Source organism: Callithrix jacchus, chromosome 15 (assembly GCF_049354715.1).
Source record: "Callithrix jacchus isolate 240 chromosome 15, calJac240_pri, whole genome shotgun sequence".
NCBI lineage: Eukaryota > Metazoa > Chordata > Mammalia > Primates > Cebidae > Callithrix > Callithrix jacchus.
Genome location: NC_133516.1, coordinates 69,895,827 through 69,912,006, shown reverse-complemented (window position 1 = coordinate 69,912,006; position 16,180 = coordinate 69,895,827). Strand labels below are relative to the sequence as shown.

General features: G+C 45.9%; 1 protein-coding gene across 3 annotated transcripts in view; it reads left to right on the top strand.

The window, feature by feature from the left end:
- Positions 1-16,180, top strand: part of TMEM40 (transmembrane protein 40) — a 51,046-nt gene that overhangs the window by 26,012 nt on the left and 8,854 nt on the right. For all 3 annotated transcript variants that reach the window (XM_035273695.3, XM_035273697.3, XM_017965107.4), the window contains 3 exons: positions 7,341-7,420; positions 8,061-8,195; positions 14,805-14,858. In XM_035273695.3, the coding sequence (XP_035129586.1) occupies positions 7,348-7,420; positions 8,061-8,195; positions 14,805-14,858 (262 nt within the window). In that variant the 5' untranslated portion in view covers positions 7,341-7,347. The remainder of the gene's footprint in view (positions 1-7,340; positions 7,421-8,060; positions 8,196-14,804; positions 14,859-16,180) is intronic.

Below are 16,180 nucleotides of genomic sequence, written 5' to 3'. Positions count from 1 at the left end.
ACTCCACAGATTCCATGTCAAAGGGGCTTAGGGAGGGTTTGCAATTATTTTGGGGAGTTCTTGTTTTGGAGTTGTGATTGCATAACAAGGATCTGCTTGAGGCTGGGCGCGGTGGCTCATGCCTGTAATCTCAACACCCCGTCTCAAAAAACAAAACAGAAACAAGAAAGGGTCTGTTTGAAATGAGAGTGTGTGCTTGTTTGTGATGGCTTGGGAAGCTGAAGGAGATTACTGAGAGCACTGTTGTCCCCTTGGCTCTGCCCTTGGCCTTGTCCCCACCCCTCAGCCAGGGAGGGTTTGACACATTGAGGGCCACCCCCAAGATATTGTCCAGTGGGGGTTGGATTTCCTCAAAGCAAAATACTGTCTAATCACCAGAAGACAGGGCTTTAATGCCAAGTGGGCAAAGGTCCACCCTCTGTCTACTCTGTTCCCCTCCCAGTGGCTGTTTATGTTTCCAGTGCCCCCACCCCATTTCCCACACTGCACTGGTTTAGCTGAGCTTGCCCTGCTTTTCTGGCCCACGGACACATTCCTCACAGTCTATGCCTTAGGAAAGGGTGGCTGCCTTTAGCTTGGCATTCAAGGCCCAGGCTAATCTTCTCCAACCTTTCCAGCTCTCACCCCTTCAACTGCCTGCTACCCCCAATCCTCTCCACTGAAATCTTTATTCTACTATGCCTTTCACCTCCTGTTGAAATCCAACTCAGTTTCAGTCGCCTCAGCCCCCTCATCCAACATGGGACACCAGGAAGACAAGCAACCCTTGAATCAAGAGGCAGAGTTCTGGAGCTGTTACCACGTAATCAATGGGCTCACCACCTAATGCACATAGAGGCCAATACCATGGCACTGGCTTTTGAGAAAAGAAAAGTTTTATTACAAGTCTACTAGCAAGGAGACAGGAGGAAACACTCAAATCTGTCTCACCAAGCTGGGAGCTGGGCAGGTTTTATAAGCGTAATGATGTGGGAGACATGATCTGATTGGCTCCTGCCATGGGGTGATGCCAGAGCTTGATCTGATTGGATACCAGATCCAGGCATGCACTATCTGCTTCTTAATTCAGTCCCTGCTTCTCAGTCTGAGCACTTATGATCCCCCTGTGGTTGCGCATATGGTTCATCTGGGCATGCTCAGGTTGGGTGATTGTCAACCTGGGGGTCCATGGCAACTGAAAATCAACTCACAATTTGTTATATAAAAGTTGAACCAAATTGGTCTGATGTGGTAAAAGAGCCAGCCTTGCCCCTGTGTGGCTCCTGACCTTGCACAAGTTCCTCTCCATTTCAGGGCCTCAATTTCCTCATCTGTCAAACAGGACAAGAATCTCCACCGCCTCACTCCTGGTGGTATGAGAGTCGAGAGAGCTGGGAGAGGAGAGTGCCGTGAGGCTGTGATGGCTTAGTGAGCTCTGACAGCCTTCCTGCCCTGGACCCAGGCCCTGTGACAGCAGGAGCTCAGGAAATCTGGGCTCAGCTGAAGGGAAAATCCAGTTTAGCAAGACACGTGGGTGCAGAGGCCCTGACACCACCCATGACTCAGCAGGGCTGGGCTTTTTGGAGAAAAGTGCTGGAAAGTCAGGTATTCCATTTCCTTGTAGGATCAGCCTTGGATGTGGGGGCCACCTGAGGCAGGGCTAGAGGCCTCTAACCAGGGGTAAGCTGGGGCATGAGCTTCTCTGTTGGGGTAGAGGTCAGATTTGAGTCCATATATAAGCTGGGAGACCTTGAACAAGTCTCTTCCTCTACCTGAGCCTCAGTTTCTCCCTATGTTAAATAAGACCTGTGTGGAGGCCGGGTGCAGTGACTCATGCTTGTAATCTCAACACTTTGAAAGGCCAAGGAGGAGGCTGATCTGAGCCCAGGATTTCAAGAGCAGCCCGGGCAATAGAGTGAGAACCCATCTCTACAAAAACGTAAAAACTAAAAAATTAGCTGGATGTGGTGGCAAATGCCTATAGTCTCAACTACTTGGGAGGCTAAGGTGGGGGGATCACTAGAACCCAGGAGGTTGAAGCTGCAGAGCTGTGATCGTGCTACTGCACTCCACCTGGGTGATAGGGTGAGATCCTGTCAAAAAAATAAAAAAGAAAGAAGGAAGAAAGAAAGGAAGGAAGAAAGAAAAAAGGCAAAAATGAAAAATGGGTGGGGGAGGAATAGACAAGGACATTAGACGGAGAAGCAGAGCCACGTCAGGTCTTCCCTCTGTGATGGTTCCATTCCTCCCCTTCACCGTGCTAAAGGCCTGCCAAGGGAGTTCCCTTGGCTATGAGAACAATTACTCAGGGCTCCACCAGTAGCTAAATATAAGCCAAGTCAGCATATTTGCTAACACTCTGATGACTGTTAGTGTATCCTCTTTCCTGGTGCCAATGACAGGGTCCTGAGAAGAGCAGCCAGCATTACTCCTTTAGTCTCCCAACACGGGCTAAACAACTACCCTTGCTTAACCCCTTACTATGTGGTCCTGGGCAAGTTTCTTTTTTTTTTTTCTATTGAGACAGAGTCTTGCTCTGTCACCAGGCTGGAGTGCTGCAGCACGATCTCAGCTCACTGCAACTTCTGTCTCCCAGGTTCAAGCAATTCTCCTACCTCAGCCTCCTGAGTAGCTTGCACCACCATACCCGGCTAATTTTTGTATTTTTAGTAGACGGGGTTTCGCCATGTTGGCCAGTCTGGTCTCGATCTCCTGACCTTGTGATCCGCCCACCTCGGGCTCCCAAAGTCCTGGGATTACAGGCGTGAGCCACCACGCCCTGCCGGTCCTAGGCAAGATTCTTATCTTCTTTTTTTTTTTTTTAGACGGAGTTTCACTTCTGTTACCCAGGCTGGAGTGCAATGGCGCGATCTCGGCTCACCGCAACCTCCGCCTCCTGGGTTCAGGCAATTCTCCTGCCTTAGCCTCCCAAGTAGCTGGGATTACAGGTGCGCGCCACCATGCCCAGCTAATTTTTTGTATTTTTAGTAGAGACGGGATTCACCATGTTGACTAGGATGGTCTCGATCTCTTGACCTTGTGATCCACCCATCTCGGCCTCCCAAAGTGCTGGGATTACAGGCGTGAGCCACCGCGCCCGGCCTTCTTATCTTCTTTGTGCCTCAATATTCTGAGCTATAAAATGGGCACGAGCCTAGTGAGCCTTCATAGGTTTGTGGTGAGGAATACATTAGTTAACACAAGTTAACTGTTCAAACCTTGCCTGTCAGATAGTAGGCACTTATAGCTGCTTGTTATCATCATTTTTCCTTTGTTCTTGGCTCTGTACAGGGTATGGGTGACAGAGAAATGAATCAGCCTTAGTCCCTACTTGGGCTGCATTCATGTCCTAGTGAAGGAGACAAACCCTGGATGGAGGTACCTGCTTGTAGTCCTACCTACTCACAAGGTTGAGGCAGGAAGATCACTTGAGTTCAGGAGTTCAAGGCTACAGTGAGCTGTGATAGCACCACTGCACTTTAGCCTGGGTGATAGAGACCTTGTCAAAAAAAAAAACAAACCCAGGGATAGTGGAGGGAGGAAGGTTAGGGGAGTGGGGAATACAGTTGGTGAGTATTGTTTAGGCAACCAAGAGAGAACTTGATGAGGGAAGTGGGTTTTGACCTGTGCCTGGAAGGTGAGATGCAATTTTGACATTAGGAAAGAATGGACTAGACCAAAAGTGCTGTGTGTGGTCAGGACACAGAGCAGGATGGAGATGAGACTGGAAAAAGAGCTCATCACTTTGGGAACCTTAGTCTATCTGACAGCCAGCAGCTCTCTTTCCCCATATGGGTCTACAGCTCTTCCTCCACTCTAGCTGAAATGCCTTCATTAGAGATGATCTCAGCCAATGAATATGTACTAGTCACCTGCTGTGTGCAAACAGCCCTGTTCAAAATAGAAATCTGCCCTGGAGGCTTCTGGTTATCAGTCATTCCATCTGGCTACCAATGCATTTCAATGGCTAGTGACTTCCTAATGCCTAGTTGAATTATGCTTTGAGAAATGGGAATTTTTATTCTAGAAAAGGGTAGTCCAGGCACAGTGGCTCATGCCTGTAATCCTAGCACTTTGGGACGCCAATGCGGGCAGGTCATGAGGTCAGGAGTTAGAGATCAGCCTGGCCAACATGGTGAAACCATCTCTACTAAAAATACAAAAATTAGCCAGGTGTGGTGGCACGTGCCTGTAGTCCCAGCTACTTGGGAGGCTGAGGCAGGAGAATCACTTGAACCGGGAGGTGGAGGCTGCTGCGAACCGAGATTGTGCCACTGCACTCCAGCCTGGGTGACAGAGTGAGACTCCATCCCAAAAAAAAAAAGACTGGAGACCTGGATCCAAGATGGTCGATCACTAACATCCCGGGATTGCAGCTCTCAGGGAAGGCGCGGAGAACTAGAGGACGCCACACTTTCAGACAAATTCTGGTCGCTCAGGGAGCAGAAGATCCCCAGTGGAGGAAACACACGGGTGGCCAGCGCGACTCTTGTGACCGGCGCAGCGGTTCCGCCGGCACCTTGGCGTGGCAGCTCTCGGAGCAGAGTAAACAGGTTTGGAGGACCTGCACGGGTCCCCAGCAGGACACCAGAGCCCGGCAGCGGCTGTGACGGCACCTCAGCGTGGCAGCGTTCAGCGCAGAGTAAACGGGACCGGCTCCCCTTCTGACCGAGGTTTGGAGCCCCGGGAAGGCAGAGTCGCCTACTACGGACACAAGAAGGAAGCCAGACAGGAGAATCCTGGGCAGAAAAGCACCATCAGTTTTAATGCTGCGGCTCTGGCCCTGGGAACTAACAACCTGGACGCCCACTCAAGAGACCTAATCTGAAAGTTGGTAAATTCAAAGACGACAGGAGGATAAATTTACAATGACGGGAAGAAACCAGCGTAAAAAACCTGAGAATACTCAAAGTCAGAACGCCTCTCCCTCTAAAGATGATCACAGTTCCACATCAACAATGGAACAAGGCTTGACGGAGAATGAGCGCATCCCAATGACAGAATCACTCTTCAAGGAACGGATAATAACAAACTTCGGTGAGTTAAAAGAACATGTTGTAGCCCAAAGTAAAGAAACTAGGAACTCTGAAAAAAGGTTTGATGAAATCCTATTGAGAATAGACAACTTAGAGAGGAGTATGAGTGAATTAATGGATCTGAAGAATACAATAACAGGAACTCCGAGAAGTATGCACAGGTTTAAACACTTGAATTGTTCAAGCAGAAGAAGGGATATCAGAGATCAAAGTCCAACTTAATGAAATAAAACGTGAAGAAAAGATTAGAGAAAAAAGGATAAAAAGGAATGAGCAAAGTCTCCAAGAAATGTGGGACTATGTGAAAAGACCAAATCTACGTTTGATAGGTGTACCTGAATGTGACAGAGAGAATGAATCCAAGCTGGAAAATACCCTTCAGGATATTATTCAGGAAAATTTTCCTAAACTAGCAGAGCAGGTCAACATTCAACCCCAGGTAATACAGAGAACACCACAAAGATATTCCTCAAGAAGAGCAACCCCAAGGCACATAATCGTTAGATTCACCAGGGTTGAAACGAAGGAGAAAATACTAAGGGCAGCCAGAGAGAAAGGTCAGGTTACCCACAAAGGCAAGCCTATCAGACTTACAGCAGAACTCTCAACAGAAACTCTACAAGCCAGAAGAGAGTGGGGGCCAATATTCAACATCCTCAAAGAACAAAACCTTCAGCCCAGAATTTCATATCCAGCCAAACTAAGCTTCACAACTGAAGGAAAAATAAAACCTTTTATGAACAAGCAAGAACTCGGAGATTTTATTATCACCAGGCCTGCTTTACAAGAGCTTCTGAAAGAAGCATTACACACAGAAAGAAACAACCAGTATTAGCCTTTCTAAAAATACACCAAAAAGTAAAGAGCACCAACATAAAGAAGAATTTACACCAACGAATGGATAAAACAGCGAGTCAACATCAAATGGCAGTAACCCTAAATTTAAATCGACTAAATCCCCCAATCAAAAGACACAGTCAAAACCCAATGGCATGTTACATCCAGACCTGTTTCACATGCAAGGATACACAAAGACTCAAAACAAAGGGATGGAGAAAGATTTACCAACCAAATGGAGAGCAAAAATAAATAATAAATAAATAAAAAGCAGGAGTTGCAATTCTCGTATCGGATAAAATAGATTTTAAAGCAACAAAGATATAGTGGTAAAAGGATCAATGCAACAACAAGAGCTAACGATCCTAACACCCAGATACGAGACTTAGATTCAATGAGACAGAAAATTAATAAGGATATCAAGGACTCAAACTCAGATACGGAACAAGTAAACTTAATAAATATTTATAGAGCTCTCCACTTCAAATACACAAAATATACATTGTTATCAATACCACATCACACCTACCCATAAATTTAAATGAAACATTGATTGGCCATTATTAATACCCAATTTTTTTCAGAATAAAGCAATATTTCCGTTTACTCTCCCTCTTTCTTCCTCTCCTTTACTTATTTTTTTTTCTTTCCTTCTCTCAAAAAAAAGAAATCAACTTGTAAACCTCTTGATCCAGGTCGGCAATGTCTCTCTCATTGCTTGATTTCCTTCCTTCCCTTCCCTCCCTCCCTCCCCTCTTCCTCCCTTCCTTCCTTCCTTCATCCCTACCTTCCTCCCTTCTGTCCTCTTTCCCTCCCTTCCTGCCTTCCTCCCCCCCCCCAAAAAAAAGCAAACAAACAAACAAACAAACTTCCTTCCTGTGCATGTAGCTGTCCAGAGGTGGTAGGTGGCTCTCTATGTGTGAGGCCTGCTGGGGCCCAGGGCTCCCTTGCCTTTTTGCTTAGTCATTCCTGGATGTTGGCCTTGTTTGTGTGATTGAAGTTGGTTCACTAACTTCAAATTCATTCCTGTCAAAATTGTACCTAGGCTGGACATGGTGGCTCACACCTGTAATCCCAGTACTTCGGGAGGCCAAGGTGGGAGAATTGCTTGAGACCAGTCTGGGCAACATAGAGACACCCTCTCTACAAAAAAAAAAAAAAAGAAGAAAGAAAGAAAGAAAAGAAAAAGAAAGATTTGTACCTGACTTTCCAGGCACAGATAAAAACTGACTTCCTTTGTGAAGCCCCTGCTCCCTGTAGTTGTCTAATCAGTACCTACCACCCTGATTCCCACTTCCTTAACCTTCCTCCCTCCACTACCCCTGGCCTTCTTGTTTGCTAACAGAACTACCATTTTTTTGTTAATTATTTTTCTTATTCCTTTAAATGTTGAGTGTTTGTCTTTTTCTGATTCAATTGCCAAGCTCTTTATATATTAAGATATTAACTAAGGTAATATTTAGTACTGATTATTGTTATTCCTCGAAGGAAAGCCATGGAGACTTCAGGATCCTCCTCCCAGCCTCAAGACAACAGTCAAGTCCACAGAGAAACAGAAGATCTGGACTGTATGTTTGCCTTCTCTGATCCTCTGGGCAAAGCCACATGGGAGGTAGTAGAAGGGACAGAAGAAGACCCTGCTCAGCTCATGTTGCACAGGGCCTCAAATCACAGTTGAAATGGAGAAGTGATTTTACACACATCCACACACACATGTGCATGGTCCAGTCTGTCCTCCTGTGCTGTCTAGCTATGGGGACCCTCAGCTGCTCACCAAATCTCAAGAATACTCTGGGGCTTGGGCTGACACTAGGGAGCACCCCCAGAAGGTGGAGGGGGGTGTTGGGTGACCCCAGAATGGGGAATGGGAAGGTTTAGGGCTTGATAACACACCATCTTGACTGTAATTGACAGAGGATTCTAAATTGGCAACTACAGAGTCTAGCTGTCTCTGGACAGGGTAGGGAGCTTAGAAACCCCTTTTCTGGAATCCATATGCAGATAAATCTCTGTACTGAGCCTTCCTTGAGCCCTGGCGTCTCTGAGAGCCTTGGTCTCCTGCATGTTGCATTGGCCCTTGATGTCTGGGAAGATAAGCCAGTCCTTCTTGGCTCCCCAAGTCCAAGTAGAACCCTGGAGAGGGCTGGGTGGTGCCTGGGGTGGGAAGGATGGGAAACGCTCACCCCCTGGCCTCTGTGTGCCTTGCAGATGGAGAGACAGATTTCCACAAGCAAGATGGGAAGGCTGGACTCTTTTCCCAAGAACAGTATGAGAGAGACAAGTCTTCTTCCTCTTCTTCCTCCTCCTCCTCATCTTCCTCTTCCTCCTCCTCCTCCTCTTCAGGTACCAAATATTTAAATATGTGTATATTATACAAGAAAAACATTTACATGGGGAAACAACCCCCCATACTTCAGGTCATTGAAGTACTTGAAACTCTAATATTGTTTCTTCACATTCTCTTCTAGAGCCCATCTGTCTACTTCTATGTACACAGTTACAATTGATCATATAGGCAATTTGTTCTCCATTTAAAATGTTCTCCATCTTATCCCAAGCTTTTTGTCATGTTATCCTGTAATACCCCTGTAGCTATTTTTAATGTTTACCAAACAGCCCCTCAAGTGGCTGCATCTCCTGTAAAGTAACCTTTAGGTTTATTAGGGGCACCCCAGTGCCATAGTCGAAGCATGTGTTGCAGGTTTAAATCCTGTCTTTGCCACTAACTAGCTACATGTCCTTGGGTCAACTGCTCGACCCCTGGCTGCCTCAATGCCCTCTTCTATAAGATGGGGATGATAGCAATACTTAACACCTCATGGGATTCTTGTTAGGATTAAATCTGTTATACAGGTAAAGTCTTAGCACGCAGACCATAGTAAAAGCTCTGAAAATAATTGTCGTGTTATGATCTTTCCCCTCCCAGCTTTATCATGCTCATGAGTGTCCTTGTACAAAAGCTTTTGTCTTTTGAATTTTTGTACAACTCATGTCCTAAGTATTGATTCCCTACAAATAAGTACTTTAGTAGGTTTAAAGGAATGACATCTCCAAAATCAACTTTTTTTTTGAGACAGAGTCTCATTCTGTCACCAGGTGCCTGGCTGGAGTGCGGTGGCACAGTCTTGGCTCACTGCAACCTCTGCCTTCCGGATTCAAGCAATTCTCCTGCCTCAGCCTCCTGAGTAGCTGGGATTATAGGCACAGGCCACCAGGCCCAGCTAATTTTTGTTATTTTTTAGTAGAGACGAGGTTTCACCATGTTGGCCAGGATGGTCTCAATCTCTTGACCTCGTGATCTGCCTGCCTCAGCCTCCCAGAGTGCTGGGATTACAGGCATGAGCCACCATGCCCAGCCTCTTTTTTTTTTTTTCTTTTTGTCATCCAGGCTGAAGTACAGTGGGGCAATCTCAGTTCACTGCAACCTCTGCCTCCTGGGCTCAAGTGATTCTCCTGCCTCAGCCTCCTGAGTAGCTGGGATTATAGGCACCTGCCACCGTGCCTAGCTAATTTTTGTATTTTTAGTGGAGACAGGGTTTCTCCATGTGGGCCAGGCTGGTCTTGAACTCCTGACCTCAGGTGATCTGCCTGCCTTGGCCTCCCAAAGTGCTGGAATTACAGGCATGAGCCACCGTGCCTGACCTCTAATAGCTTCTTGATTACAAATAACCACATTATTCTCCAAGAAACAGTAGAATGTTCTTTCATTTGTATTTTTTTAATTCAAAATATAAGGCTGAATTTATAGGAGTAGAAGCAGTCACATTTATTGAGTGCTTACTCTGTGCTGGGAACTGTTCTAAGCATTTGCCTATAATAACTTAATTCTCGCTGGGGGCGGTGGCTCAAGCCTGTAATCCCAGCACTTTGGGAGGCCAAGGTGCATGGATCACAAGGTCAAGAGATCGAGACCATCCAGGTCAACATGGTGAAACGCCGTCTCTACTAAAAATACAAAAAAAAAAAAATTAGCTGGGCATGGTGGAGCGTGCCTGTAATCCCAGGTACTCAGGAGGCTGAGGCAGGAGAACTGCCTGAACCCAGGAGGCGGAGGTTGCGGTGAGCTGAGATTGCGCCACTGCACTCCAGCCTGGGTAACGAGAGCGAAACTCCGTCTCAAAATAAATAAATAAATAAAATAACTCAATTCTCACAGCAACCCATAAAGGAAGATACTAATATTTCAATTTTGCAGGTAAGAAAACTGAGGCACAGAGAGGCCAACTGACCTGCTGTAAGAGGGCTTAGTAGCCAGCATGGCAGGTCCTTGTGGGATCTGGGAGGCTAACCCTCCTCAGCCAGAGCTCCTGCACTATGATCTATTTTATGCCGTGGGCTTGGCTTTAAGATTTTATTTGATGAAAGGTTCCCTGGGCTGAAAGGAAAAAAAAAAAAAAAAAAAAAAAAGCCCTGGTCTTAGGTCCTCATGTTGCAAATGCTGAGACCGAGGCCCAAAGCCACAGAATCAATGATCATTTCAGCAGAGGTGGGAGAGTGGTCAGTGGGCCCCATGGGTCTGTTTGTAGTCAGTCTCCTCATGGCACTGGAAAGGAAGCCACCTCCCCATTTAAAAACAAAAAACGAGAAAACACACAAGCCCACCACATACCAGGTTTGGCTCTGGCAGAAGGGCTTTCAGGTGCAGGGGAGAGGGCTGTTGCCTGTCCCTCTGTTTCTCCTCCCTGGGCAGGAGGAGTGTTCTGTCCTCTGGTTCTGGTTGTCCCTCAAGGAGTGATGCTCCTCCCCAAATGTCTCCCATGTGACCATAATCCCTGGCACCCAGGCACCCTGGAGTCTCCACCTCACACATGGGACCGGCTGAAACTAGCCAAATGGAACACTGCCAGAACATGACTGCCTGTTTTTCAGGCCTGGATGGTGACCCGTTACCCTAGGGGCCCCAAGCCTGGGTGCCTCACTGTAGCCCCGCCATCCTCACATGCAGGAGCCTTGCTCATAGTCACAGAGTCTCTCTCCCACATAACATGTTGCAATCCAGTTATTTTTAGTTGAAGTTTTGTTTTCAACTGTAAAAGATTACACATAGGCACATTATGGAAAATATAGAGCATACAGGGGAAAGAAATAGGAGAAAATAAGTCACCCTTTGCTCTCTTACCCAGAAATAACCACCCAAAACATATTAATGTATTCCTTACATTTATTTAACAAATATTTACGGAGCACCAAATATGTGCCAGTCTTTGTGGTAGGTACTAGGGACAATAGCAATGAGCAGCGAGTCTTTCTGCCACGGCTAATTTTTTTTTTTTTTTTAATTTATAAAGAAAAGAGGCCAGGCACAGTGGCTTACTCCTGCAAACCCAGCACTTTGGGAGGCCAAGGTAGGCAGATCACCTGAGGTCAGGAGTTCAAGACCAGCTTGGCCAACATGGCGAAACCCCCATCTCTACTAAAAGTGCAAAAAGTAGTCAGGTGTGGTGGCAGGCGCCTATAATCCTAGCTACTTGGAGGCTGAGGCAGGAGAACAGCTTAAGCCTGGGGAGGCAAAGGTTGCAGTGAGCCGAGATCACGCCACTGCCCTCCAGCCTGGGTCACAGAGTGAGACTCTGTTTCAAAAAAAAAGAAAAGAAAAGAGATGTATTTAGCTCACAGTTCTGCAGGCTGGGTATTTTTTTTTAAATAACTGAATTAGAGAGCATACACAAAAATGGCCCTCATTTTAAACAGCATATATTCCATAATACCTTTTATAAAAATATTTGTATTAGGTAGCTCATGCCTGTAACTCCAGCACTTTGGGAAGTCAAGGCTGGTGGATCACTTGAGTCCAGGAGTTCAAGACCAGCCTGGGCAACATGGCAAAACCCCATCTCTACTAAAATACAAAAAATCAGCTGGGTATGGTGGCACATACCTGTAATCCCAGCTACTCAGTACGCTGGGGCATGAGGATCTCTTGAGCCCAGGAGGTCAAGGCTACAGTGAGCCCTGATTGTACCACTGTACTCCAGCCCGGGTGACAGAGTGAGACCCTGCCTCCAAAAAAAAATTGTGTTATGAATATATAACAGAGAAAGCTAAAACAATGTTCATTCACACGTTGATGGCAGTTGTCTCTAGCTGATAAAATTTGGAGTAATTGCCAGGTGCGGTGGCATATGCCTGTAATTCCAGCACTTTGGGAGGCCAAGGCAGGTGGATCACCTGAGGTCAAGAGTTCACAACCAGCTTGACTAACGTGGTGAAACCCCAACTCTACTAAATACAAAAAAAAAATTCGTCAGGCATGGTGGTGCATGCCTGTAATCTGAGCTACTTGGGAGGCTGAGACAGGAGAATCTCTTGTACCTGGGAGGCAGAGGTTGCAGTGAGCTGAGTTCATGCTATCGCACTCCAGCCTGGGCAACAAAAGTCAAACTTTGTCTCAGAAAAAAAAAAAACTAGAGTAATTTTTATTTTATTTTCTGTATTTCTTTATTTTGTAACATGCATTATCTTTTTAGCAATAAATTATTTTTTGTTCTCATGAATATTTGTAAATATAGAAAAGAAAAAAATGGAAGTCACCCAAAATCCTCCCTCCTGAGATAAACACCACTGTTGTTATTTTGTTGAGCTTCCTAATCCCTCTTCCTACATATCCAGTTGAGATCACAGATGCACTGATGTTTAAGCACAAAGTGTGGTCTGGTTTCCTGGAATTTTAAAAACTTACCCACGACTGACCAGGAGGTCCCCACAGTCCTGTTTGGGGATGAAGGAGTCCTTTGGACCTGGAGCCAGAAACTCCTAGACCTGAATTCTCGGAATGCTGACTGGCCAAAGAGCACAAATGATAACTGTTTTTCAAGTCTTGATCAAGCTCCTGTTCCCAGCTGGACACCTTTGCAGGGTGGAGAAGCCAGGACATGTCCTTCAGGAGAGGAAATGATTGGGGAGAGGCACACCACAAGGCCTCTGGCCCTCATGTCCACCGAGTCAAGTACAGACAGTTGGAGCTATAGAAATCCCAGTGGGGAAAGGCAAGACCAGTGTGAGCTGGGGCAGTTGGCAAAGTCTTTCTACAGGAGGTGTGATATCAGCTTAAGCTTCTCAATAAGACAGACAAACAGGAAGGATATTCCAGGGGGGTGGGAGACACAGCAAACATCCAAAGCCAGCATGATGAGTGGGGAAAGAGAGATGACATGGCCCCTGCACTTGGTGGGATGGAAGCCATCTTAGTACTATGATGCCTCATGGGACCTTGTCTTATCTTCACAGAAATCTTATGAAGTAGGCAAGGCAGCAGCAGAAATATTACGTAGACACAAAATTAACAGAAATATTGGAGGATTTGTCCAAAGTCACACAGAAAGTGAGTGGTGGGTCTTCTACTTCCAGTCCCCAAATAAGAGTTCCTGCCACCAAACCACACTCTTTGCATAAAGTAAGTTCTGAGAATGGCCACGAGAATGAATGCATTCCCAGCTCAGTCCAGGCTGAGCTTCTCCTACAGCTTGTGTTTATTCCCTGCAGAGAGCAGTGATGAGGACCAGAACCCCAGAACAAATGGAAAACATTGACAGAGACGGGGGGCAGGACACCCCCACGGGAACAGCTCACCCGGTAGGCAATAGGCCTTACCATTTTTCTTTCGCCCACTCGCTCACTGTTGAGTTTCTCAGTGGGGCTGAGCCTGCCTGTGTGAAGATGTTCTTCACAGCATTGTTTACAGCAGGATAAAATAGGAAGTAGCCTGGCAGCAGCAGACTAGATAAAGGATGCTACACTCTGTCCTGGTGACAGCTCTGCTCTTCATCTATCACTGAAGTGAGAAAGAAACATGCCAAATCACAGAATTAATTCAATCTCATATATGATTTATAAAAATTCAGACATATATGGTTATAATCAAGACTGAAAGGAAAAATGCCAAAATGTTAATAGTGGTTATCTCAGGGCAGTGGAATTGTAAGTGATTTTTATTTTCTCTTTTTTGAACTGTCCTATGTTATAAATAATTTACAATGAGCATGTTTCATTTTATTTTATTTTATTGAGACAGAGTTTTGCTCTTGTTGCCCAGGCTGGAGTGCAATGGTGCCATCTTGGCTGATCACAATCTCCACCTCCCGGATTCAAGCCATTCTCCTGCCTCAGCCTCCCAAATAGCTGGGATTACAGACATGCGCCACCACACCTGGATAATTTTTAGTAGAGACAAGATTTCTCCATGTAGGACAGGCTGATCTTGAACTCCCGACCTCAGATGATCCACCTGCCTCAGGCTCCCAAAGTGCTGGGATTATAGGCGTGAGCCACCACGCCTGGCTGAGCATGGTCTATTTTTACGACCAGAAGGAAATAATTTTTGCAAAAGAAATGATGAATTTTGTAGGAAGGAAAGAACACACGGAAAAGAGCTGAATTATTGCCTAGTACGGAACCTGGCACACAGAAGGTGTTTAATAAATGCTGCCCATAAGGCTAGAGCTGAGCTCCCGGTTTTATTTCTGAACACAAGATTAGAAATGCAGGCTTTTGGCAACAGACCTGGTGGTGTTGCCACTTACTAGCTATGTGACTTTGGGAAAATAATTTAGCTTTTTGAGCCTCAGTGTCCTTATCTGTATAATGGGTGGGGTAGGTACTAATACCTTCTTCATAGGATGTCCGTGAGGAGCAAATGAAGTATTAAATATGAATAACTTAGTACAGTGTTGGTGCATGCTAGTGCCCAATAGATTACCCTCTATTAACCTGAGCAAGGTCCAGGTCCTCTCAGGTCTTGAGTGCTTTCTGAATGTGGTCACCTCTGGAAGTTCTGGGGGCATCAGAGAGTGCAAAGGAAAGGTACTTGTGCTGCCTTGCCTCTTGAAGACCATCCCCCACCTCACCTCCAGCACAAGGAGTGTGGTACTTCTTAAGCTTCAAAGTCATGGGAGATGGAAGAGGCCGGGTCACTGTGTTTGGGGAGTGCTGATTAAGGGGTTTGTCTCCATCCAGGTCCTGGCCATGGGGAGCCTGACATTTTGACGAATGAGCTTCAACTCTATGGAGGTAATCAGATGCCCAGTGGCTTTGGAGAAAACAGTCAGATGAAAGAAAGGAGGGCTTTGTTGGTCAGAAACAAGGTCATGAAGATGTTTCATGAGCTGAAAAGTCCCAGGCAAATACAGGAGATGTGGCGAGCTGGGTGATTATAACATTGGCAGATGGGGGTGGGGGTACTTTCTGCCATGAGACTATCTTGAGGAAATCCTGCATTTCCTTCTGAGCTATAACCTTCACTTATGGGGTGACCATGAAGAGTCACCCACCTTTCTGGGCCTCAGCTCCTTAACCAGCAGAATGGGACATGATTGGTACCCCCTCTCTTGGAATACCGGGCTATCTCAACACCAAGGAAAAATTAAGGATCTGATCTCCACAATACCCATTTTACAGTACAATCATTTCTGACACCCTGATTACTACAATGAGGAGGCGTAAACATGGCACTCTGGTTGGTAGCACTAGGATGAACTTGTAGAATGAACTCTTTTGCCAAAGAACATGACAAATGCACACTATCAGATAAGAAAGCCTTTATATCTGTGTTTAATCCAGCATTTCCAAAATCTACATAGTCTCCTAATGCCAGGTAATAACCTAAGTAAAACTGGAACACACTTACGTACATGCTAAAGAAAAGACTTCATTTGTTGTGTATCAAATACAACCAATGGCTGCCTTTGGGTAATCTATATTGTGGATATTTTTTAATTTTTTTGGCAATAGGGTCTCTCTCTGTTGTTCAGGCTACAGTGCAGTGGCATGATCATGACTCACTGTAGCCTCAGCCTCTTGGGCTCAGGTGATCCTGCCACCTCAATGTCCCAGGTAGCTGGGACTATAGGTGTGTGCCAGCACATCCAGCTAGTTTTTTGTATTTTTTAAAAGAGACAAGGTTTTGCCATGTTGCCCAGGCTGGTCTTGAACTACTGAGCTCAAGTGATCCTCCTACCTTGGCCTCCCAAAGTGCTAGAATTACAGTCATGAGTCACTGCACCTGGTCCTTTCTTTCTTTCTTTTTTTGTTAAAAAACTAAGTATAACCTGGGTTAGAAAAGTTGTTCATCACTCAAGTAATTTAAGAAAGATTTCACTGGGTATAAAATAAGATAAACTGTTATGCCTATAATCCCAGCACTTTGGGAGGCCGAGGCAGGTGGATCACGAGGTCAAGAGATTGAGACCATCCTGGTCAACATGGTGAAACCCCGTCTCTACTAAAAATACAAAAAATTAGCTGGGCACGGTGGTGTGTGCCTGTAATCCCAGCTACTCGGGAGGCTGAGGCAGGAGAATTGCCTGAACCCAGGAGGCAGAGGTTGCGGTGAG